The 26,476-nt window shown below is 39.1% G+C and overlaps 1 protein-coding gene across 6 annotated transcripts in view; it reads right to left on the bottom strand.

The window, feature by feature from the left end:
* Positions 1 to 26,476, bottom strand: part of LOC145766947 (uncharacterized) — a 147,440-nt gene that overhangs the window by 63,242 nt on the left and 57,722 nt on the right. For 5 of the 6 annotated variants that reach the window (XM_082578661.1, XM_082578665.1, XM_082578662.1 and 2 more), the window contains 2 exons: positions 8,785 to 8,898; positions 2,252 to 2,379 (listed from right to left, as the gene is read on the bottom strand). In XM_082578661.1, the coding sequence (XP_082434787.1) occupies positions 2,252 to 2,379; positions 8,785 to 8,898 (242 nt within the window). The remainder of the gene's footprint in view (positions 1 to 2,251; positions 2,380 to 8,784; positions 8,899 to 26,476) is intronic. The other variant, XM_082578664.1, reaches the window with a different exon arrangement.

A 26,476-nucleotide genomic window follows, 5' to 3' on the forward strand; every position in this document is an offset into this window, starting at 1 on the left:
CAACCTCGCATTCGCTTTTTCGCTGCCACGCGTTTTGATTTTGAAATTGCTCCTCACGCATGGGAAGATGATTAATCAGTGTGTGACTGTGAGCGTGCGTGCGGTGCGCATCTCAGTAGTAATTCACGTTCCAGAAAACGCCATGCGATCAGCTGCTGTTTTGCGGGCAAGAGCAACGTAGGCTGTTTTTCGCTTTCGGCATTCTTTCAGTCCGTTTAAATGATCTAAATCTCTTTCACAAAGTAATTTATCTTTGAAACACTACTTGTAAAAGCTATTTTTGTTGCCCCTCAACCACGAATTTACGGGGGGCGCCGCCCCTGCCCCCACCCCCCCGGAAGTCGGCGCGTATGCTAATGGTGATGTTTTCATAAAATTCATGAAGCGTGTAAACAACATTTTGATGTGGCCGCCAGACCAAAGATAGATGCCTTGTTGGGTGCCATTCCAACATATTATTCGTTGTGTGGGTGTACGGTACCAGAAACCTACGGATTCAGTGCTTAAAAATACAAACTTAACCAAAAAGATTATGAAAATGTTCTGATACTACTCCTACAGTTTCTTAGACAGTAGATAAAATCCAAACACAACTGAGTTGATTTGAGCTATGCATTTTACATGCCGTAATTATAGTGCAAACTCAAAACAATTTAATTTTTGAACACGACGTGATCATTTTCTTACAATTTTATATCTACATCATAGCTTATTGATTGCAGGTGGGTACTTTTTCATGGGTGACTCAACTGACTCATTGTTAAATTTTCTCTGACCTACATTGCGGTCTTGAAACTATTTGCCAAAAATGACCAAAATGTAACATTTTAAAGACATAAAATTTATCGTGAAGGAGTTTGATAATAATCAAAGTTTTTATTTAATGAAATGAAAGAATAAATGTATGCGTGTCTGGTATAAATTTCTGCATGACCATAAAATGCTCACGCGGTCATTTGGTGCTCTTAACACATGGGTAAAAAAGGGCCATTTCTGCCTGATAGGGTTTTCAGACCCCCATAAGATCTCTGTTAATGGCACCACAACTCCCAAATTCAAGTTGGCAGAAGAAAAGTTTCCAACTGTTACAAATAATTAGGTTTTAGAGAAATATTTTGATTGGTTTGGGTAGTAGAAGCATTTGAAAATTGAAAAAACCACTCATACGAAGCAAAAAAACAGGATTTTGATGACCCACCTAACACTTATGCATCAAGAGAATGATGTTGTTTTTTACTATTGAATTGTGTAGTATAGTTTATAATGAACTAGCACAGCAATTTTTAGTCTTCTACCACAATTACAATAAAAGTTATGGGGCTCTGAAAATGGCTGAAATTGCTATTCGCTATTTCTTAAAGTTGAAGTTGTTATTTTCTAAAGTTGCAGTTAAAAAAAGTGTTTCAAGTGCATGAATTGCGTACTGTGAATTACATGAATTACTAACTGGTGACACCAATACACTCCCCCGCCCACACTTTGATATTTCATAAATCAGAAAAATTTTAAACCAACCTTAGAAACAATTTTTTTTTTTTAAATCAAATTTCATTAAATTTTTTTCAATAGGCCTAATTAAAAAAATACTGTTAACATCAAAATGATTGGGAGGCACGTGCCCCCGTGTGCCTCTTGAATGCTACGCTACAGGAAAGAGAGCTATACATTCTAAGAAATCATATGCAACTTAAAACCTAGTTGTTAGAAACAATAGTTTGAAGAAGTGAGTCTGAAGAAGCGTATTTTGTACATCCTAATCAACCTGTGTGGACAAGTCTGAATTTTAATGATTAGAACAGTTTGACAAACTCAAAATGTAGGTCTAGCTTCCAGCAGTTAATCTTGTTCATCATCGCTTCATAAACAAAACAGTAGTCAGTTACACCTTATTCAAAAAACCAATTAATTTAAGTAAGAAATAACAAAGTCTGCATCATTCATGGTTTGCGGCCTAGATATGGCGTAATTTGTGTTTGCCTTATTTGGACCGCGGCATTTAGTCGAGTAGACTACTGTCATCCAGACACTATCTAGAACCTTTTTAAGTGTTGATGCTGATTTGTTCTTAAAAATTCCCTTTTTTTGTTTGTGGTAAGTTGTTTACTGCATTTGATAAAAATATTCCATTTGCTTATGCTAAACACATTACGAAGGGTGCCGCAAGAAATGTTTAAATGCATGTTTGCACAATAACCTTTTAATGGGACCACTGTCGACATTACCGAATGTGTATCACTAATTATAGACTTACCTGTGCAAAAAACCCACGCTATGAATGTTTCTAATTCCAACCAGAATTTGCTTTCCAAGTCGAAGTGTTGTACTAATGGAAAACATGCCTCTAGGTTGGCTACGGCGAAGTTCGGCTAAATTGCGACCCTAATAAGATATGTTAGATAGCATAATGTACTTGTCAATGCAAAGAATAAGCACCAACATTAAACCGTACTTATGACTTTTGACAAAATAAAGTAGCTACAGTAAGCAACTCTGGCGCCCTGAGTATTAGTATAAGGCAGGGGTTCTTAACCAGGGATGCAAAACCTGTTTATTTGGGTGGTTGGATGTTATGTCATCGTCTTACGAACAAAAATGATTTAAGAAGCTATTCTTCAATACCGGGCTTTTAAGCAACATTCTGAATTGTACGCAGTAGTTTCATAACACACTTTTGCACATGAAACTCATTGTCTTTAAGCCAGTTTTCAAAGAATTTCTGCGTTGATGAGCTGTGTTGTAACCATGTCACGATTCTTTCTATCTCTCACCAGGAAAGATACTGAAAGATTAATGAAGTAGTATATTGGGATATCAAAGTAATACAGTCAAATAAATGATCGAATAGTTCTACTTGTGAGATGATAAATGAAAATTCTTGAAGGAGTTTAACGAATGGTTCAGCAATTTCAACAAACAATTAAAATAAAGTTTTGCGAACAGCAATAGATTCCAACATCTGTAACTCTTATATTCAACTTCAACTTACTTTACTCACAAGTTCTTCTCATACAACTCTAAACTCAATCACAACTTCTAATAACACCAACTCTCATCTACTCGTATTCAATAACTTCAACCTCCATCAATAATAATCTCAATAATCATCTCTATCATAAATTACACCACTATTTTGTCGTATCTAGGCTTACGCCCGGTGATTGAAGATTTAGATTAAGTGGACGGGAAGGCAAGGAAGCCAATCTTCATGACCACTTTCAGGCATGACTAGGGTTGTAAAAATATTGTATTTTGGTTGTGCGTAAAATACAAATGTAAAATACATGTATTTTTCATATTTTTTCTGTATTTTTCGTATTTTTCGAAACTCATGAGTACAGTGACTATGCCAATAAAAGCAGTCAATATTTGATGCTTTTACTTACAGTGAAAATTATGTCTACTTGCGAGTAGCTTACGAGACTTAAGCTGAAATCAAATCCAACAGCACCTATTTAGCAATTAACACCAACAAATCTCTAGCTACGTACTGTACAGTTTTGTAGGTACTGTACAACTCCATACAGCTTCTAAGTGCTAACCTCACATTGCGAAATTGCAAGGCAGCATTCTTACATCACAAAGCTTCAGCTCTACAGCTGCCTTCCCATCCTTGCAGGCATCCAACCTGCTGAGCTTCGCCGTAAAGGAGCCATGATTTCCCTTGCTCGTCGCGCACTGGACCCCGACCACCTCCTCCACAGTGCACTCCAGCGCCTACCTGGAGGACAGCAGCGACTGAAATCAAGACGCCCATTTGTGCCCGCCGCACAACAGCTTCTGAACAACGTTGAAGATCTTGGAATAAGTGCGGCACACTGGACGAACTACACATGGAACATGGAGTGGCAAAACAACACCTCCCGACTCCATGATTTCCTACCCGACGTCGATCCCCACCCTCCGGGAATGTCCCTCGCAAGACTTGCGTGGGTCCGGCTTGGCCGCCTACGAACCGGCGTCGGTCGCTTTCGTTCAGACATGTGCAGATGGGGCCTGGCTCCCTCACCGGGATGCGAGTGTGGCGCCACAGACCAGACAGTAGACCATGTCGTCCATGACTGCCCAATCCATCAACCACCACATGGAACGCTTGGACTGAAGACCCTGGATGACGAGACTGTAGAGTGGCTGATGACATCATGCCCAAACATATAGTCCCGAAGAACAGCTCATACGACGAAGAAGAAGCTCTACATAAACCCCCTAAACCTTAAACTTGCTTTGATGTAAGTGAACTAACATTATGCTGAGTAGCCTACCACGCGGGCCACTCAGAACAACGTGGCGGGCGGTTACACATGTCCGCAATAGAACAATGGCCTAATTGTGACCTAGATCGCCTGTGACATCACAATATATAATATCTGTAGAAGACTATAAGGCCATTGCAAGTAAGGTATTAAGAACAATCACTAAACGTTGATAAAAAAGAATATACAGGGCTCTAAAATCCGCAGGTGGAATGGTTGGATTGTGTAAAAGTCCTCATTTGTATACGTTGTTATGTAGGCCTACCATTCCACGACCCTCAGAAGCATCCTCGCGATCCTCGTTTGGGTCGCGACAATGAGTTTGGGAACCACTGACCTACAAGTCCAAAAACTTTGCGTAGCGAGCGGATGCTCCCTGCCATTACGCTGTTGCTGGAGCATGACGCGAGCTTTTAATAAGTTTTAATTTAATACGAAAAATACATGTATTTTTCCGTCGATGTATTTTTTTTGTATTTTACATGTATTTTACACAAAATGTATTTTTACAACCCTAGGCAATAGGCATGACTTTAAGTGTCTTACCAAAGACACAGCCACATACTCATGAGCGCTATTGAACCAGTGCCTTTTTGAACATCGTTCCAGGGCTCTCACCACCACTCGGCAATGCAGCCGACAACGCCACTATTTATAGCCGGTTTGTTATGACCAGTAACTTCCAGAAGACACGATAAAGCTATGTCATAAGAATTCATTGTTCTGGTCAAGTTTTACTACTCGTAAACATCTTTGTGACGTCATACCAACCTACTACATTTACATGCATGGCGGCCCTTGTTCAATTGCATTTTTATTCATTCCGATTGTTGCCCCTCACATGTTGTGATGGTTCTGCAGTGAGCATATTTTGTCCAGTGTCACATAATGTTAAATGCAAAATGGGATGCACTAGTTATGCATGCAAAACTATAGGTTTATTGAACCCTTTTTAATTGTATTTTATTGCAGAAAGTCACTTAAAACTGTCTTTAATGTTTCGTATACTTCTTGGCAATAATAATCTTACAATGATGTATGTATGTAATTTTACAATGATCAGTGCAGACAAAGCCTATATATTCCAATTCAGAAATGATAGCAGAAGTGTATACCATTGTAGTTATATCCTCAGACTTTATTTTGCAATGTACTTTCTTAATCAGATTTTTATGTATTTCTTAGATTGTTGCATAAAGCATATAGCTCACTTTACTATTAAGACTGTCGCTGTTCTTTAATGTAACTTCTGACAAACTAAAGTAACACAATTGTACTGTGCACACTGTCCTACCAGTACCAGCGAGACATGTTTGAAAAATGATATAATTATTTCCCACGTATCGGACAAGCTCACTACATCCTTTCGATGTATTAAACTACTTCATCTTTGTCTTGACTCCTTCACTTTGTGTAATAACGTATTATACTACTATTCTTTTCTTGAAATACAGTGGCGTAGTAAGGGGGGGAGGGGTGGACCACCCAGTATTGGCTGATGAAAAAAAATTAAAATCCAATGTTTTTGACTATTTTAAAAATTATGCATTTTTGTGTACAATTTTTATTATGAGGTTGTGAATTGTAAGTGATTTAAAAGATATTTTTGGAATATAACATCTATGCTAATAATAATGATCAAAAAAATTTTGAAAAAAATGTGTGGCCGCATGGCGAAATCGGCCATGCTATCGAAGCACTACAAATGTTTATATGACAAAAAGTATAACTCCTAGCTCATTTTAACTTTCATTTTTGGAAAGCCCACCCCTGATAATGGGGGGATACCAATTTTATGAAGATTGAGCAACTAGGTCCCAAGATATGAGCATTTTTATGCTGCTCATTAAAAAAATCGCCACCTGGTGGTCAAACATTAAAATAGCGATAAAACAAAAACCGCTCAACCAAATTTGACAAAATTTGTGCCAAATAACTCAGAATTTCAAGCATTTTAAACTGTGAAAAAATGAGACAATTCTAAATGTTATGGTTCCATGGCCTGGATGAATTATAATGAAATGACCCTCTTGTCAGTTTTTGTGCACGTCGCCATTTCAATTTCGATCACAGCTTCAGTAAAATTAAATAAATAAAAAAATCTACCAAGAAAATGAAGTATCTTCTGACAGGTGTCAAACCCACAACAATGCTTGATATGAACGACTTGGTTACATGTCTTGCAATGCAAAGAAATTTATTCTCACACGAGTCAGTTCAATCATATATAAATAGCTAAATTGATTTCGATCAGCTAGAAGCTAGATCATCTTCAGTTAAGCTGATTCAAATAGAATCAATTTCTATTTGAATCAATTCTATTTGAATAAGCTTAACTGAAGATGATCTAGCTTCTAGCTGATCGAAATCGATATTTAGCTATATATGATTGAACTGACTTGTGTGAGAATAAATTTCTTTGCATAAAAAATCTAGTAACACTAAATTTGGAGTCAGCCAGTTATAATTCGAGGAGTAGGAGTCGTATATTTTCGCCCCAACTCCACAGCCCTGATAAAAAGGCAGTATGAGAGGACACATGACAAAAACTATCGAAGTAAAAACGGGCCAACTCCGGACACGCCAAAATTCTTGCGACTCCATAGCCCTAACAGAGCTGTATAATCGGGCAAAAATATAAGACTTCACAACTCCAACTCAACAGCCCTGGTGCAAAATTATGCAGTAGTCTGTGCTAGCAAAATTAGCATCTGCTTTTGGGACTTCGCAGCAATCGAAAAGAATTAATTGCTAATGCGATTCACCTTTCCTTTTTGCGTGAACCCTAATGAGGCCCTAGATCACCTGCAGCTAAAGCTAAATGAGCTTCACTGAAATGCAAAATGCCAAAGCCGACAGCAACATCTTTCCAGAAATGCAAAAGTTCGCAAAAAAATGTTGAGCTTGTTTAATGTTTAGCTATACACTCCTAGCTTGTAAGGAGACATTCTCGATTATGAACTTTGAGCAATGGAAAAAGACGGTCCAAATTGTCACCCACTCAAGCGGTAAGGCATGAACTACGATTTAACAAGCTAACTGGCAGATCCAAACAACCGCTTGAGGAACGCCCCATTACAGCCAATATCATTGCACCACAACTTGTGAATAATGGGGTATACCTCTTAAGGGATAAAAGCGCGGTTTGCCAAGTGGCTAAGGAAGTGTCTGAACTGTGGAAGATTCCAACACCACCTGAAAAAATATATTTCGAAACTTCACCCTCAAAGAATTTCAGCATGCTCTGAATCTCCTAAAGCTAGGAAAGCACCGAGGCCAGATCATATATGCCCGAAGTTCATCCTTCATGCTGCCAAAGCAGTGAAATCCTTATTGCACACTTTCCTGTCCTCCTACCTGCACCACCTAAAAATACCCAAAACCTGGATACAAGCTGATGTCAAAACCGTACCAAAGCCCAACAAGTTCCTGGATGATGTGAGAAGCTATCATCATATCTCACTCCTATGCATCTCATACATATCTCGCACAGCTCATCCATACCTGTCAAATCCATCTTTGACCCACTCTTACCACTAGACTTCGAGCAAGCAGGTGTTTGCCGTGGCCGATCAACTGTGAAACAGGTCAATCACAATACCGGTAGGCGTTCAAATACTTCTCAGTAAAATTGTTTGAACTGTAGCTACACTTTCTGCGTTTCGTTTCAGGAGCTCACATGAACCAAGGCATAATGGATAGTTTTGTGAAAAAAAAAAGGCTGGTGCCTTGTTCATTGGTACCACTGTAGCGTGTGACACAGTATGGTACTCAGCCGACCTGCCTAGGTTCAGCCGAATCGCCTCTGCATGGGTGTTGGCCACTTTGAATACTTGATGCACAGGTGGGGCCTCTATCAGCATCTGTGGTATGCAAGTGTGGTGCAGAGAAACAGACCTCATATTCTACCACTGCACGACACTAACTCCACCAAGAGCAGTTGGTCTATCAATGCTGGAGAACTCTACCATGGCTGCTCAAGAAATGCCCATACATTTGACTCCAACAAAAAATAGTTTAAAAACAACTTCTCAAATAAAAGAAACTTAAACAAAAACTGGTTAAGATCAAAACTGAGCGACTACCACTGAGGCACCTACGTTATATTTTACACTCTCTCTGAACCAAAATAACCCCGAACCAAATCTGATCTGTGTATTGAAATAAAGAGGTCAGTTTCATTATATACATTAACACAGCTGTGTTTTAAAAAGTTTCAGAATGTTTCAATTTATAATGGAAAAGCAAATAACTTACTACCGTATATGTATGGTACTATTACACACTCATACAGCCTAACTTATATCCTATGACTGATATGTATAAAACAACATACTTAAACTTGCATATTGCTTTAAAAATGACAATAAATAACACAATATAGCCTACAATATAACCAATATAACACAATATGTCTTTGTACAAAACGAGATTATCAGAGATTGTGGGCCCTGGAGAATTTTCACAATATTCAAATCTGGCCCGCCTGAGAAAAAGATTGTACTATACACTCCTGGCATAAGAGATTACTCACAAGCAGAGACATAACGACGTAGTTGAACTTCTCGTTCCTCCCACAACCTACAAACCTACAGACATGCTCTCTCCCCTGGAGAGCCTTCAGAACAGCGACTTCCATCTTTAAAACCTGAAACATCAAATGATTTATGTATTCCATTAACTGTTCCATTTACAAGGCGTTAATTTTCAAACAGGTAGATCATGTCACAATTTTGCATGCGTTTTTATCCTAAACGAAGATTTATTTCAAAACCACCAATCACAGATATTCCCAGCATTATCCAACCCAACAAACCAGCTTTCAAGACTAAGCATGACTTGACTTCAGTTGGGTAAAGCTCAACCCACTATAAACGGAAGTAGCCCACTCAAACTCCAGATGTACAGTCAGTTTTCGATTCTTTGAGCAAGCCAAAGGTGAATGGCTCTCAAATCCATTTTGCAGTCATGAAACCTAATGAAACCCTTTGCGAAAACCATCAAGCCATTGGACGTTCAAACTACCAAAAGCAACCCTGGGACTCATGTTGCCAAACTTCTAGTGATGAGTTCTGGTAATTCATGCTTGTGAAGGGAATGGCAACAACCAAAGACTGCAACTCCAAGGGTGGTAAAAGGATAAACCTTCAACCCCAGTGTCCAACGAGAGGAACTCATTCTCCAGATGAGCCAATTTGGTTATATCCTAAAATCAGGGCTAACGTTTACTTTAAAAAAAAAATCCAAATAACTTCCTCACCCCCTTTCACAAAATGCTGCCACAGACCTTTGCTGGCTGCTTAACATTTGTGAACAAAATTTACATTTAATATCATGACACCAATTCACTAGCAAGCGTAAACAATTTGATATATTTTTGCCATTTGTAACATCAAATTCTGATAAGAAAATGCTATATTTCAATGGAGTGAAAATGTTGAATCAAACACGAAAAGTTCTATGTAGAAAAAAAATATCCTATTGTACTTTTCAAACGTAAATATAATAGAGCAGGAGCCAGGTCGATTTATTTGACTGTCTGGGTCAGTAAGGTTTGACAAATGTTTCTAGACTGAAATTTTGCGTAGATTTCGAAAATAAACTTCTTACTTGCACTAGCCTGACCGTTTTAGTTATATTAAGCATTTTACGAGATGATAACCTACCTGGCAGTATCGCTACAGCCTGAATTACCTATAAATCACCAATGTTTGACGGACTATATGTATGTTACGGAACCTTCCATATCAAGTTAGAATATTTTAAGTGCTTAGGATACATTCTTTCTAGTTCGGGTGGTGGCCACATTCTAGTGTAAAGCAGAGTACCGTACTTGCATTAGGCTCACTAAATGGTCTTTTGAAAAGAACATTTCACAATCGAGCAAAGAGACTTCATCCCCTCCTTGCAGTCGCTTTCAGAATAAAGCATCTGGAAATGTTCCTCCTTCAAGCTGACACATCCATTGTTCCTGTGATGAAACTTCTTCAGCTACTTCTCGACAACCATTCACCTGGCCTGATGAACGAAACTGAGGGTCATGAAAAATACATAAACTTTCTTTCAGCCTATGAGAAATTCACAGATGATACTCCGAATGGCAAACATGGTGGTACGGCTCAGTTTTGGATGCAGTATTGTAAATTGGTGGAGCACTATCAAATGTTCACAAGAGCTGTGAGGATCAGTAACTTAGATTTGTTCACTTGTTCTCTGAACAAAATAATTCCCCTGTTCTTTGCAACTGGTCACCACAACTATGCCAGATGGATGACCTTGTATGTAATGAAGCTGCTGAACATTGAGAACGTTCACCTTGGTTTGAAAGATCAGTTGCAAAATGGGTCTTTCAGCATCAGACGAACATCAAAAGCATTCAGTCGATTTGATGTTGATCTCACGTTGGAACAGACCATAAATGCAGATGCTGCATCAACACTGATAGGGATATCATCAATGACACAGAACTTTGGTGAATGTAAGAAGTGGAATATTCTTAGAACAACAAGAAATGCTGTTGTTGGAATGATGACAGCAGGATAAGCTCAACTTGAAGAACCTGCTCAAGAGCTGAAACCATCAAGAGTTAAGAGAGATACATCAGATTTAGAAAAAATCCTCAGTGTTGTGGACACAACTATGAATCCATTTGCAGATCTTGTTGTTTTGTATACCATTGGAAGTGGAAAATAAGCATCTGAGGAAGTCACAAGTGAGCTTCTGCAAGTGCAAAGGATTTCCGAGAAGATGTACTCTGAGCTCAAGACAGATTGCTTGGTATCCACCTTACCAATTATCCACCAATTAATAAAAAAACCTTTTTTGAATTGAATGATTGGTCAAAACTGTTGATGACGTCATTGGCTGGCAAAGCCGCATCCAAGGTGTATTGTTTTGCGTGCAAACACAAGAAACAAATCGCGTAGACCACCGAAACAGCGAACAATTTTGTGCTAGGGGAGTTTTTACGCCCTTAAAATGGTGGCTTCTTGTATGGCTCCCGGTTGTACTAACTTGTACTAACCGGGGAATCATCAAAGGGGTATCCTTTCCTTGTTTACCTCTGAATAATGACGACAGGCTGAAGAAATGGCTCTCGACGATGAAACTCAAAAACCCACCTGTAAACAAGCACTGCCGTGTGTGCTGTGCAGCAATCATTTTCTGGCCAGCGATTACCAACGTGATCTACAAGCAGAGCTACAAGGCACCAAGTCCCGACACCTGCTCATCCCTGAAGCTGTTTCTTCTGTCTTTGATTTTTCAAGATATGTGAAAGCCACTGTCAATGCAGTACCCACAAAACTCGATCGACCTAGGTACAGGTCTGTGGGTACGATCGGGCGTTTGGATAGAATAGCAAAGCGAGAAAACAACAAGACTTTGAAACAGGTCAGTAGGACAGTAAAACATTGGCAGGGTAAGCAACTCTGAATACATAGGCTACTTTTAGTTGATATAAATCACTTGGTTCAAGCAGATTATTTTCCTGCATTTTTTTCAATGCAAATTTTCCATCCGACTGCTGTCCGAACTGGTGTTCTCAGAGCACAAATCAAAATGATGTTCTTCGCTGTCAAGTCGCCGTCTTTTTGGTTCAAAGAGAAATCCTTGTCTTGTTTCAGACAACTTGTTTGTGCTGATCTTCTATTACTCAATATACAATGACCTATGCGACGTTTCTAAGGCAAATGCATGAAGCTGTTTACTTGGCTGCCCACCGATGACGTCACAAAACACATAGCGCCATCAGGTGGCCAATTTTCATTTGGTTATATCTCCCAAACAAAAAAGCATTTCAAAATTTTTTTTTTTAAATATAATACTTAAACACTAAAGAATCACGAAAAAAAATTTTCATTTCAGGTCCCCTTTAAAGGAGTCGCAACATATCTGTTAACAAACGTATATAGAACATCTGCTACAGAGGTTCACTTTGTCAGTGACACATACACAGGAACAAGTATTAATGAGCTAAAGCAAGGCATGCATGCCAGAGGCTTCAGTGATTGTGGTTCAATGGCGGCTTTCAACATTACCGGTGGTGAGCAGACTGGCCAAGGAACTCTTCTGCAGCCTTGTCGTTCTCTTCGTTTAAAACATCCCTTCTTCACTTCCTTGCTCAACAGTGGTGTGATGATCAGCACTGCGATGTACTGTGTAATAAGAAACTATTCTATGCTGTTGATGACAAGTGCTTCGTATATTCTGTTAAGGATGGACACATGACAAGGAAAGAGTACAAGCCACTTGTGAGTTTCCACATCGAAGCTGATACAAGGATGATGCAGGATGTGAGGCATATTCACATTCTCAACCCCAACCACATCATCATTGTAAGAGCAAATAACACTGATATGCTGGTGATTCTGTTGTATCATTCCAGTTGTAACAAATCCCTCACAATATACATGGACGTAGGAAATTCAAACAACAACAGTCGCAGGTACGTTGACGTAACATTGCTGGCAGACAATTTTGGGAAAGTACTTTGTGAAGCTTTACCAGGTTTGCATGCGTTCAGTGGCTGCAACTACTCTCCTTCATTTAAGGGCAAAGGGAAAGTACGTTCATTGAATATTGCAGAGAATTCCCCAAAGTTCAAAAAAACGTTTGGAGAGCTTGACTCTTCAACAATGGCTGAAGACACCTACCTTGTGCTGGAAGAGTTTGTGTGAGTTTGGTATGGACAAAGCAAGGTTAAAGACGTTAACATTGCAAGGTTAAAGACGTTAACATTGCTCGCTTAAGCCTCTTCAATGTGAAGTATCAATCCAAAGACCCTAACACTCCTTTGCAAAATATCAAAGGACTGGAGCCATTTATGGTTCCTCCATGAAAAACAACCATCAAGCAACATGTCCTTCGTGCAAACTTCATTGCCAACATGTGGAAGTCAGCAGATGAAAGCGACATTCATCAGCTTGATCCACGTGGCAACGGATGGAGTTAGGAAAAGGGAATGTACATGCTGAATTTGTTCACAGGTCCTATGGTTCCTGAATGTTTCAGCGATCAAATTGAAGAAGTTTCAGATGTAGAAAGTAATAATGAAAGAAAAGAAGATGAAACTGATGACTTAGATAAAAAAATTAGTTGTTCATTTGAGGTGTAGGTCCGAATTCAAATGTATGTCCCTGATTTAGTTTCTGTTCAGCTTTGGCATAAGTTGCAATTCTAAAGTAGCCTACAGCACCAACGAAATACCTTCTGTATGAATATACTGTGTTATTCCTTCGAACTTTTGAAATGTATCGCTTGTAAACTTAAATCGCTTTTCGTTTAAAGCTGTCTTTTGTAAGTAACTGTCGTATAAGAGGCTACGGTGCCTACAAGGGTCTGTGATAGATTTGCTTCAGCTCTTGGAACTTTGCTAACATTAACATGTCCATGTTCATAATTTCTATCTAAGATATACAATCTAAACTTTCTATTTACCTTTCATAGTTACTGAATGTACACATTGTACAGTACTAGATACCGGAATAGAAATGACAAAGTAATTTGTCTGGTGATTGAAACTTTTTGCATGTTACCATATTGCGTATAATCAGACAAAAAGTGTTCATGTTGAATTGTTGATCATAATATCAAGTCATGTTGTTCCTATATCTTTAGTTTAGAATTTACTTTTCATTAAAATCATCTTTTATTGCCTCTTGCTGCTTCCTGTAATGTATACCATCTTGATAAACATTCAGTCTCATAACAGATAGGTATATTGTAGCGATATTGCCAGGTATGTTATCATCTCGTAAAATGCTTAATATAACAAAAACGATCAGGCCAGTGCAAGTAAGAAGTTTGTTTTTGAAATCTACGCAAAATTTCAGTCTAGAAACATTTGTCAAACCTTACTGACCCAGACAGTCAAATAAATCGACCTGGCTCCTAGACTATAAGTGCATTTTAAGTTATTATATTAACTAGGCTACTTCTGAACGGTACACAACATCTGGGCGAGCCAATTTGGGCAAAACCCTCTTGGGTGGGACCACGTGGGCGACGGACCATGTGGGAAACGGCCAAAGTGGGAGACAGTAGCGAAAGTTTAGCCGTTTGGAATGGTGGTGACCTATATAATTTATCTAGTTGCTTTGCGGCATCACAGTTTATCGTGAAGGTTAAAAGAAACCCCTCAGAAAAGTAACAAAGACCTCCCAAGAGGAATGGCCAAAAAGTGGCCTTACCCGTTCATCGAAACTTGTCAATCGCAACACCGATGCTGATGGGTGCATTCTGTTGAAACATTTGCGGTATATACGACAGGTTTCTCAAATAGCGAATGATCTCAAATAGCAAAATCATCCTGCAACCAGTGCAAAGTTCTGATTCCGTGTGACTTCAAGTCTTAAAATGTAATAACTGTCAGTCACAATGTGTTCTGTAAACTGCTGCTGTGCCTAAGCAGCGTCTACAGCATTCGGATTAAAAAATTTCAGTTGACGTTCAGTAGCAGAGGACACAGCTTGTTAGGAATAGCCGGTTTCGGCGAGTTCGATTCGGAGAGTTCTCTATTCGGAGAGTTCTCTATTTGGAGACACCCTTTTTCGGAGAGTTCCCTATCAGGACATTTTTTGAAAATCCAACGACGCCTTCTGTAAATCCAATGACGCTTTCTGTTTATTTAGAGAATTTTGTATTTTATTCCACAATACCGTTTCTTTTGCATTCCGATAAAAAAATATTAATTAAATTGAAATTTAGCGAAAAATAAAAAGCGAATTAAATTTATTTTTGAATTTTAAATTAAAATGTTTGCATACATAAAATTGACATGTACCCTGCGTCACCGTCTGTAACCTCTACTGGTAATCATGAAATGCTTAACTATACTTATCGATGCAAATACCGCAATATTAGATCTGTTTATGCACGTCTTAAACCATTAAGGTTTTGCCACCTTTTCCTTTTGTTGGTTTTGTTACTGTATTTCTTTTTTACAATATCATTTCTTTTTGCGTTCTGACAAAGAAAAATAAATTGAATTGAATTGAAAAAATTGAATTGAATTGAACTGTTGAAGCAAATTGGTGTTGCAATTGATCAGCGAAATGACCATTGCATTTACCAGCACACTGCGCCAGTCAGCAAAACAGTTTTTTTTACATTGAATCAGCCTGTTCAGACATGAAATCAATGTAAAGAAAAACGATAGGCCAACTGAGCGATTCAACGTATTCAGACACTGAATCAATGTAAATACGAACCGTTAGGCTAATTAGGTTCTTTGAACAAATCGAATGGCTTTTGTAAATGTTTCTCGGTTACAACCTATACCCGGTCAGCAAAAGTTCCCTTTTGTACACGATTTCAACGTCTGGCGACGTTAAAATGATGTAAAAATGATATTTTTTCTGGCCGGGAGCTATCTTAGGCTACCGTACCGAAGTTGAACTTGACCAATTAGGCGGTTACAAACATAATTATTTCCTTTCGATGAAACCTATAGGCTACCACATTTGGTTTGCCTTTACATTAAATTCAAAAGTTTTGTTGACATCAAAAATTCTTTGACTGTTTTGAGTTACAGCATCTTTTTGTGAAAAAGGTTGTTTTGATGTAAAACAAATATTTTGAACAGTCTGTTCAATATACTAACTTACAGGCTGAAGGAATCGGAAAGCTGATCGTGAGCTACACGTCCAGAGCAATAGAAAATCTCTGTCCTTCTGCTTCGAACCAAGATATCTTGGGGTAACACTGGACAGATCGCTCACATACTGCCACCATTTGGTGTCACTGCGCAAGAAACTCACATCCCGCGCTGCGCTAATCAAGTGCCTGGCAGGCTCTAGCTGGGGGCAGGGCCTATGAGAGGGGGGTACGGAGGGTACGGCGTATCCTTGAGGGCCCAGGCATGTGTTTGTTGGGGCGGGGCCGAAATTGTGGGTTTATAGTTTACGCGATAAAATGTTTGGTTAAAACCATCTTAAACGACTGATTTCAAGCATAAAAGTTGTTATTCTTTAGTCCTGGCGACCCGTAATCTAGCAAAAGGGCCCAGAAAGGTAGTCGAGTGCTTTGCGAGCAAATTAGGGGCCAAAAGTGGTAATTCAATGCTTTAGGCTACGTGCAAAAATGTTCTGTAAAAAGCACCCTAAATTAAATCATAAAAGTTAGTTATTCTCCTGTCCTTGGGGGGGGGGGGGGCATAGTGTAGCAAAAGCAGGTTGGTGAAAAGCCCGGATGTTTTTTTGTTTTTTAACTATTTGACAAAAGTATTGTTTCACGCTTATTTCACTTCAAAATGAATTTCGGAGTTAGAGCAGGAGCCGGAGAATACTTTCGGAGCAGGACCGGAGCCGGAGACAAAAAAAGTGACTTCTCTCGTTCACCTCTGCTAGTGCTGGGCATGTGGTTAATGCAAAAGTTAATGAAGAAAGGTTAGGATTGGTCAGATGATTAACTTGACTATGTTTTAACAAGTTGTTATGTTTGAGCCTTGGTAGGGAGCTTGGCTTGTACCAGATAGGCTACATATAACACTCAGTAACGTTAACAGATTTAACATTAATCACACAAAAAAAACATGAAAAAACTACTAAATCCAACGTTTTCGACATCACATACCTGTGGTGTCCTCTTCAGAAATAATTATAAGCTACATCTAAGAGAAATTACAAAATTAATTTAAAAATCTTACATTAAAGATGTAGCCTACAATAAGCGACACCTCTCAACAGCAGTACAGCACCATCAACAACTGACACACGAATTCAATGCAGGATACAGAAATTGGCGAGGGTCAGATCACATGATGTGCACAACACAAAATAATAGTTTTATTGCAGCCTGATACTATTATTGCTCACAGATGTCCAATTCTGCAGTAAAATGTTGTGTGGTGTGCAATACGCCTAAGCAAACATCACAGTTTTTGCCCAAGACAAAGGGGGCCCGGAGTGAGAGGGGGGCCCGGAATGACTCTTTGTACGTCTAGTGAAAATTTCTGTCAGAAGCCCTGGCTGGGGGGCGAGGGTTGACACTTTGCGTTAAGCAGCCTTAGCCCTTGTCCACTCTTCTGCAGAGTACTGAAGCACCTGTTTGGTGCTGCAGTGCTCACTGCCACAACATCGACACTGCCATAAACAGCGTCCTGCGCACAGTGACCGGATGGTTGTGTCCCACACCATTGGACAATCTCCCCATCCTCGCTGGCATCCAACCTGCTGAGCTTCGTCGCGAAGAAGCCACTCTGTCCCTTGGTCGACGGGCACTGGAGCCTAACCACCTTCTCCACCACAAGATCTCTGCTCTCCCAAACGAGCACCCCCGTCAACTGAAATCAAGACACCCATTTGTGCCAGCCGCTCAACTTCTTATCAACGAAGCTGATGTACAAGACATCTCTGCGGCTACTTGGGCGGACCATAAATGGAGTTCTGAATGAAAGTCAACCGCCACCAGACTCTATTCGTTCATCCCCGACGCCGACACACGCCCCATCGGCCTAACACTACCAAGACAGGCATGGGTGCGCCTCAACCGTCTTCATACAGGCGTCGGGCTTTTCCGCTCAACCATGCACCAATGGGGAATGGCCTCTTCCTCCTCCCGTGAATGTGGTGCCGAGGAACAGACCGCAGACCACATCATCAATGACTGTTCCATCTTCAAGCCACCTAACGGAGTGGAAGGTCTGCGTGTCATGGATGATGAAACCAAAGACTGGCTGCTCTCTAGTAGCCATTCAGTGTAGTGCGGGAACATCGTGAATCTGGGGTGGTAAAAAGATAGACCCTCGGCCCCAGGGCTCATACGACGACGACAACAGGCTGAAGGCATTTAAAAGTAAACACTGGATGAAATATATTTAAAAAATCATATAAAATCAACAAATAGCTTTTTTAAAAAATGAATGACATGACAAATGACATAAACATGACGCAAAGAAGGTGGAATAAAATATGCAAAAGAAACGATAGCCTATTGTCGAATAAACTACAAAATTCTCTAAATAAACAGAAAGCGTCGTTGGATTTGAAATTTTCTAATAGTTGAGGATTCGAATATATTCTAAGTTTACATACAGACGGTAACGGAGGATACATGTCAATTTCATGTGTAAGCAAACATTTAAATTTAATAGTTCAAACATTTTTCGCTAAATTTCATTTCAATTTATTTTTCTTTGTCGGAATGCAAAAGAAACGATATTGTGGAATAAAATACAAAATTCTCTAAATAAACACAAGGCATCGTTGGATTTACAGAAGGTGTCATTGGATTATCAAAAATCTCCAAATAGGGAACTCCCCGAAAAAGGCTGTCTCCGAATAGGGAACCCTTCGAATCGGACTCGCCAAATAGTAACAGACCTTAGCTTGTTGCACTAACCACACGCAAATTAGTAGCTATTACTGCAGTAAATGATTTTATTTTAAGTGCTGATTTTTGACTTTGTGTCTACTTTGTTTTAACTATTTTATGACACTACGCATCCTATTGGATCATCAATTAAATCATAAGAAGATTCAATGAAAACTTTAATAACGAAGTTTTGTTTTGAAAAAAAACTTAAACTGAACTATTCTATCTTTTTAACATTTATTTACGCAAACTCACTTTCTGTCTCAACTGGTATGAAAAGCTGCATTGGGTAAAAGTAGTTTCTTCACTACCATCTCGGTCAGGCGTGGATCTAGCAGGGTTTTTTTTCGGGGGGGCAGAAAGTTTAAAAATCAATTAAAAAGAAAGAAAAAGATAAAACAAATATGAACAATGATACTACGACATATACACGTTATGCTATCAAATAAAGGAAAAACGTTTGAAAAAAATCTAATTACATCTGACCAAGCTCAAGCTCAGTTACGGTGAATGTTGCATCTGAACAATCGGAAGCTAAACTTAGAGCCGTAAACGAATTCCAATGCAAAGGTTAATGCAATAAAGTAATCTTTTAAACAGAAGCTATTGGAGCAAAAGGTGGCGGGTTTTTCTTTGAGCATATTTTTCCGTAATCTTTAGCTTCGTCAATGTGCTGTGTGGGATTGCAAGCAAGTAACCCTAACGAATTGAGAACTAGCCTAATAGAACCTTTCCTGTGCTGCCTTACTCTGTTAACAGCTTAATTAGCTCATCAAACTTAACTCTCGCTGAGTCCACTAGAGTAGCGTAACTCAGGAATTAGGGTGAATCAGCTGTACACTTTTTGGTTGTTAATTTGTTCTGCATTTCGCTTGAAGACAGTATAGTGATTTTCCTAACCACGAATATTTAGTAAAATAACCCGAAACACTAATTTCATAATAAGCAGGATAATGTTTGTTTCAACTGAAAAACTGAAATGGCACAGGTAAGATTGCTATCCCTATTTCTGCTCTAAAAATTACACCAAAACCGCTTTTCAGATTGCAGCAATCAGCAAATGTATGACCTAGACTCAAACACCTTTCCCAAATAAAATTGAAAACTTCCTGATCGTCTGCACTAACTTTATAAATTCTCTTCTGGTGATTCTAGAATGACCAGTGAAACATCAATGGAAGCGGGAAGTAATACTGTAGTGCCATGTGACAAATAAAAGTTCAAAAAAGCAACCGCTAGATGGAGAGTAAGTTTTGCGGTTAGGAAAATTTTAAGATTGCGCAAGACAACCATGCTTTGGCATATCGGGTTTGATCTGGTCATGGAAAAGGTAAGGAAGTGTAATGAAGAGTAGCCTTTGCCTAAGATGCAGATATAATTCAGATATATGCTTTGGAGAATGTAGAAACTTATTTAAACATGTATATTACAGTATACAGGCTAGTGTGAGGGTGTTCAGAGCCGGAGGCAAATTTACAAATGCCTGAATATTGCAAGCTGGTGTAAATTCGTTAGCAAGAGAGGTAGGCGAGTGGTTGGCCTTTTTTAATTTGGCGTGGAAGACCTGGCTTCACATCTATGGTTGTTTAAGCCTGATACGCAGTAAGGTGGAGTGAAAAAACTTTTTTTTAAATTCAAAAAAGGGGGCTCTAGATCCCTGACAAATTGGCAAAAACAACAACAAAACTGGTTTTGGGGAGTTGCACCCCCTATTGGCCGTGCTACTCCCCATTTTATGGGGGAATGCCCCCAAAATTCTCAAATCGGCTGTAACTTTGGAACTACTAGTGCTAGGAACATGATTTTGGTATCAAATGATGCAGAATCATAATGTTTCTATCTGCTCTAACACTTTGAACAGGTGTCAAATTAGTAAACCCCACGTCGTGCAGTAAAGTTGTTACTTGCAAGTGTGTGTATACATGACATGAGCACTATTTTGTATTACCAGTCACACTACTGTACCGTCAAACCACGGTTGCCACTGCCAACATGCTCTCAATTAACCCTTGTATTCTTTACATCATGTGTACGATTATATTATGCATACTATGCTGTAAATTTATTGTAAATTCAATAAGCAAAAGTATCCAAGTCATCTGTAACCTGCATATGCAGTACAGCATGTGCATTTACCCATTACCTTGTGCTTGCACTACAGTTTTTGTCTAAAACATGGTAAAATATACGTTTTTTGTAAATAACTTTTTTTCTAGTGAAATTAAGGCAAAAAGTCTTCTTAGAGCAGATAGAAACATTATGATTCTGCATCATTTGATACCAAACTCATGTTCCTAGCACCAGTAGTTCCAAAGTTACAGCCGATTTGAGAATTTTGGGTGTATTCCCCAATAAAATGGGGGATAGCATGGCCAATAGGGGGTGCAATTCCCCGAAACCAGTTTTGTTGTTATTTTTTGCCAATATGTCAGGGATCTAGACCTCCTTTTTTTGAATTTCAAAAAAAAAGTTTTTTTCACTCCACCCTAATACGCAGCTTTAGTCACGCAGAGCAAATCAAGATATTTGAAGAATTCGACAGTGTTGTTTTCGTGTTTCTTCTGCTGAGTTGTTGATTTTAATTTGATTAATAAATTTCGTATGTAGACTGTTGCATTGTGTAATGGCATTGATGAGTAATGTCATGGTAATGATCCCGTCGTAATTTATATCAATAACCTATACCTGGGACCTGGGTCCCACCTATTTTATTGTGTTCCTTAACAGTGGATATTAGCTGCTCAATGCTGATCGGCAGGGGTGTCATGATGACAAATATCACTTGTTGTTGCCCAGTAAGGTCTGCTTCATGATGTTAGAGAACTTTTTACGGTGGTCAGCAACAACTCTCAATGCAAACTGCAGTTGCTCTTCGTCCTTTGTGAAAGGGCCAAAAAAATCCTTAACTAAGGCAACGCCACGTTCAACGTGGTCATTGGTGACAGCCAATGTGCTGATGAAGCTTTTTGCAGCAATGAAGCTAGGCGGATCCTTCCACTGAGCTGCCGGATATTCAAGGAAACCAACCAAAAGACCCAAGTTCTTGAAAAGAAGTGTTGAGTTCCTCATCGTAAAGTCAACTACAGCCTTCTCTTGAATGAGTCTTAAGTCTATAGTTGCACGCTTAAATGGCTCTTCTTCCGCATCTTTCTCTTTCTTTGCCACAACCATCTTGCCCAAGCCATTGTCCAACACGTCATCATACAACGCCAAGCCAACCAACTGCTCAGAAAGGAACCACAGTTGGGTTGCAATCTTTTTCACTGTAGCGTTGGATATGTCAGCATTAATCGTTTGATACTTCTGCAATTGCTTCAGCAGCTTTAGGTCATTTCTTAGGGCCTGCCCTTTACAACAATGCTCGCTGTTGCCCATGCTTCAACGTAGATATGGGAAAAGAATATGCAGAGTTCCTGCAATCTTCGATGCTGGCGTGCTGTCAATTTAAACTGTGAAAAAAATAATCCAGACTTTGAAAGTGTAGATCATTTTTGCCATCCATTGGTGCATGGCTCCGGGAGCTACAAAGCGGATGCCTTGAGGGACAGCTCAAAGAAAAATAATGACCGCAGCTCCAGTAGTTCTATGTAGCCATCTCTTGGCTGAGTGACTTTCACAGTCGTCTCCAAGACCTTCACCATCTCAACCACAGCATTGGCTGTATAATCATCAGTTGACGAGTCTTCAAATGCAGTCTGGTCAATAAACTGCCAATAAACTGCCAAGCGCTTGAACAAAAGAACATCAGGAGCTGATGAAGTCCCCATGGCTTCAGAAAAGGCTAAAGCAGCAATCAAAAGCATCCAGAGGACCAAATTACACTTTATTTAATCGCTTTAGAACAAACTGGGACGGTATTACAAATTAGGATTTAGTGAAATTGAATGTTTGCAATTGGAAAGAGTTAATAATGCAGAGTTTTCATACGACTGTAAAGCACAACCAGTTGAAGCAGCTACCTCTATGATGGCTGCGATTACGAGATTTCGGTGCAGGGATGACTACAGGGAGATGTTGCATCTTTCATTGATATACGCTGGCTCAAACTTAGTGAAACTTGATAATTACACGATGCTAAAGCCTGGTGCACTCTATCAGGCACGGTGGATGGGACACGAGTTTTGGAAGCAATTAAAAATGTTCTTTTTGAGAACAAGATTAGAACTGAATTAAAAAAAAATGTAACTTTGTCATCATTACAATTTTTAAAGTTGAAAAGATTTGTAAATTTCATAGTGTTTGTGTATGTGCCATGGTGGTTTACATGTCAAAGTGCAGTTGATGCACCTTACAATGACCTGGAAACTAATAAGTAAATTTTTCGCATATAAAGATGTTGATAAAGAAATTTCCATTATCGCAATCGCATCATTTGCAAAGCATCACTGGTACCTTACAGAAGATTTGATACAATTTTCCGTTTAGTTCAAAGGTTAACTTGTCCTCAAAGGAAAAAATTGCAACAAAACTTTAAGAGCTTTAATAAAGGTACAAAATTCATCAACCGAATTGGTTTCTCTGCTGAAAAAGGTTATGAAAAACTCCAGTTTCTCAAGGAGGTATCATCGTCATCTTCTTTAGATCAATTTGTCGGCGCTGCTTCATGGATATTTTTTGATTTGTTTAAAATTGATACAGCATTCCTTGAACTACCCGTTGAAAGTTGGGAGTCTGATGCTTTTTAACAACAAAGCGGCTGCATAGCCGAGTGGTGAGAGCCCTTGAACGGCAATTAAATGGGCGCCAGTTCGACACCACTCAAGAGCATGCGGCTGTGTCTTTGGCAGGACACTTAAAGGCATGCCTGAAGGTGGACATGAAGATTCGCTTCCTTGCCTTCCTGTCCATCATCATCATCATCATAATCCATCGTCGGTTTGTTCCCCACTAGTGGGGGTGGCCGATTGTTTCCGCGCAGCAATTGTTCTAATCCCTTCTCTCCATTTCACCCTGTCCCTTGCATCTTCCTCCTTCAGTCCGTCCACTCCACTTAATCTAAATCTGTCCACTTAATCTAAATCTTCAACCACCAGGTGTAGGCCTGGATACGACAAACAAAGTATAAAAAGCTATTATCAACAGTGAATGTTTCAAATGATACTGCTGAAAGAGGAGTGAAGCTTGCTTCTGATTTCTTACATCACTCCAAAACTGAAGAAAAGTATCAGAACATTCTCCAAGTTGTTGAAAACGATCGAAAGGTTCTTCCTAACCAGCGTGAACGTTCCTCTGGGGATAGTTTAAAAACCTGGTTTCTGTATACATCATAAACATTGTTGCTATGCTAATGTGTATTATATTTAATATTGGTTTTAACTGTGTTTGTGTAGTAGCCTACTGTGTCTGTATGAAATGATAAATTTTCAAAAATCAAAGTTTTTCGTTGCTTCGATGAAAAAAAAATACCAAAAATTTATGGAAATTAGGAAAAAAAGCAAATAAATTATCACAATAATACCCAAATATTATAATGCAAACAATACTTACTTTGACATAGGCCAATAATACATTTTATAGTTGAAAATATGCTTGTATTATTGAAAAATGCTAAAAAAACAAGCGATTTTTGACTATTTTTGGTGCCGTGTGATTGCGCAATCTTTAAATCCCGTGTGCTACACCTAAATGTTGTCGAAATCAGCTGAAATTTTGCAGGTGAGTTTGTATCACCCATCCACAGAGTATACTAAAAGAGGAGCTGATTTAGTAAAGTATTTATTTTTTGCTAAGCACCAGCCACACCCTAATACGCGCCGACTTCCGGGGGGCCGGGGGCGGCGCCCCCTGTAAATTTATGGTTGAGGGGCAACAAAAATGGATATTACAAGTAGTGTTTCAAAGATAAAATAGTTTGCAAAAGAGATTTAGATCATTTAAACGGACTTAAAGAACGCCGAAAGCGAAAAACAGCCTACTTTGCTCTTGCCCGCAAAACAGCAGCTGAACGCATAGCTTTCTCTGGAACATGAATTACTACTGAGATGAGCAGGGCACGCACGCTCACAGGCACACACTTATCTTCCCGCGCGTGAGGAGCAACTTTAAAGTCAAAACGCGTGGTAGCGAAAAAGCGAATGCGAGGTTGAATGTTAATTCTCATTTCACAAGTTATCCAAACATCCATTAGATTTTTTGTGAGTTCAACATGAAATCGATTTTAGCAAACTTTATCGAGTTGAAACAACGAACAATTACGTGAATAAAGCTTAAAGAAAAAATGCATTTTTCAAAACTGTCATTCGTGTTTTGCTTCAATAAGCACTGTATTGATGTATACTGTATATTGATGTAGGTATATTGTGAAAATATATACATCTCATACACTCATCTATATACAGTACACTCCTGCACTACCGTAACCTATATACTCGAGAGTATAGGTCGATCTCGTGTATAGGTCGAACCCCTACTTTTGAGCTGAAATCGGTGCTATTTCCTTCTCCTGTGTATAAGTCGAATAGCTTATACCTGACACTACCATTCGATGGTTCATCTAAGTATTGGCATTGACATACGATGAAGAAATTTCAAAGTAGAGCATAGAGCAGGGGTTCTTAACCAGGGGTACGTGTACCCCTTGAGGGTACGAAGCACCAAAGCAGGGGGTACGACATGCAGTGTAAAATTATACGCTATTTAGGCATATGTGTAAAGAATGCATAATGACCAAATTAAAGACTATCTTATTGAAATGAAAGCTAGCAGTAAAAGCAAAATGGAGTTTGATCCAATGCAGTTGGGTGCCTTCTGGTGTGCACAACTCAACACATTTCCCCAGTTAGCAAAAAAGCTTTAGAAATCCTTGTGGCTTTTGCGACAACCTACCCATGTGAAACTGGGTTCTCAACTCTGGTAAACATCAAAACTATACCGAGGAATCGTTTGGATCCATGAGATGATATGCGTGTGTTCATCTCAAAGAAAGAACCTCGTTTCAACATGATCATTGACATTAGGGTGTACCATTTTGCAAAAAGTTTTTAGAAATTAGTGCGACTATGTATTACGGGTTTACACTTCTGTTAAAAAGTTTTTTGGTGGAGTTTCAGAATTTTCCCGCCAAAACTGTGGTTCTGCCGCCATTTTGAAACAATGGCGGCCAGATAAAATATCATAAAAATCTACAGCCTTAAACTGGCATAATGTGATCATATAATAATTATGTCGATTACGAGGTTTTTGGGGTCACAGAACACGAATTTGGAGTCAAAAATGCTCTACGACAACAATTTCGAAAGTGAAATTTTACCACTTGAAATTTATGGTGAAATTTTACAGACATGGACACAACCTGACCAAGAATACCTTACCTCAGAATGAATATTCCTGAAATATTGTCAAACTTTTGAAATAACAACACGATTCATTTACAAACAAATTGAGTTAATCACTCTCAAACATGATCCATCCCTGTTTCTTCTGCATGCTATTCCTTATGCTTCAGCCCTGATTGATTTCACTTCCCAGTATTTTATCAACATAATAGCCTACCAGATTTATGCAAACACTCAATTCACTGAATTCTTGATGCATTTTTTTAACAATTGAGTTTGGCTAAGGTAGCTTTTTTGTAATCTGAGGACTGATCTCTGTGCCTTTGCACGACAAGCAAGAGAGTTTGCCGGTGGCTCTCGTCAGAACACTTGTCAATAAAATCACTGATTAGCTTAATCCCGTGTTCCGCAATACTGTTGACCACCCTTACGTTCAAAACAAACTTGTTTAGTTTCTTATAGCCTAATCACTAAAATTTTTCCATTCTGATACTGGCATTTGTTGCCACTCTTGATCAGTAAGTTCCAAATTGCTTTCCCAATTGTTGCCTCCAGCAATGTAGAAGCACCTTGCCACTTCCCTGAATTGGCTGCAGTCGTATCAAACACCTACCACCTCCACCAATTTTATTACGGCCT

Source organism: Aplidium turbinatum, chromosome 3 (genome assembly GCF_918807975.1).
Source record: "Aplidium turbinatum chromosome 3, kaAplTurb1.1, whole genome shotgun sequence".
NCBI lineage: Eukaryota > Metazoa > Chordata > Ascidiacea > Aplousobranchia > Polyclinidae > Aplidium > Aplidium turbinatum.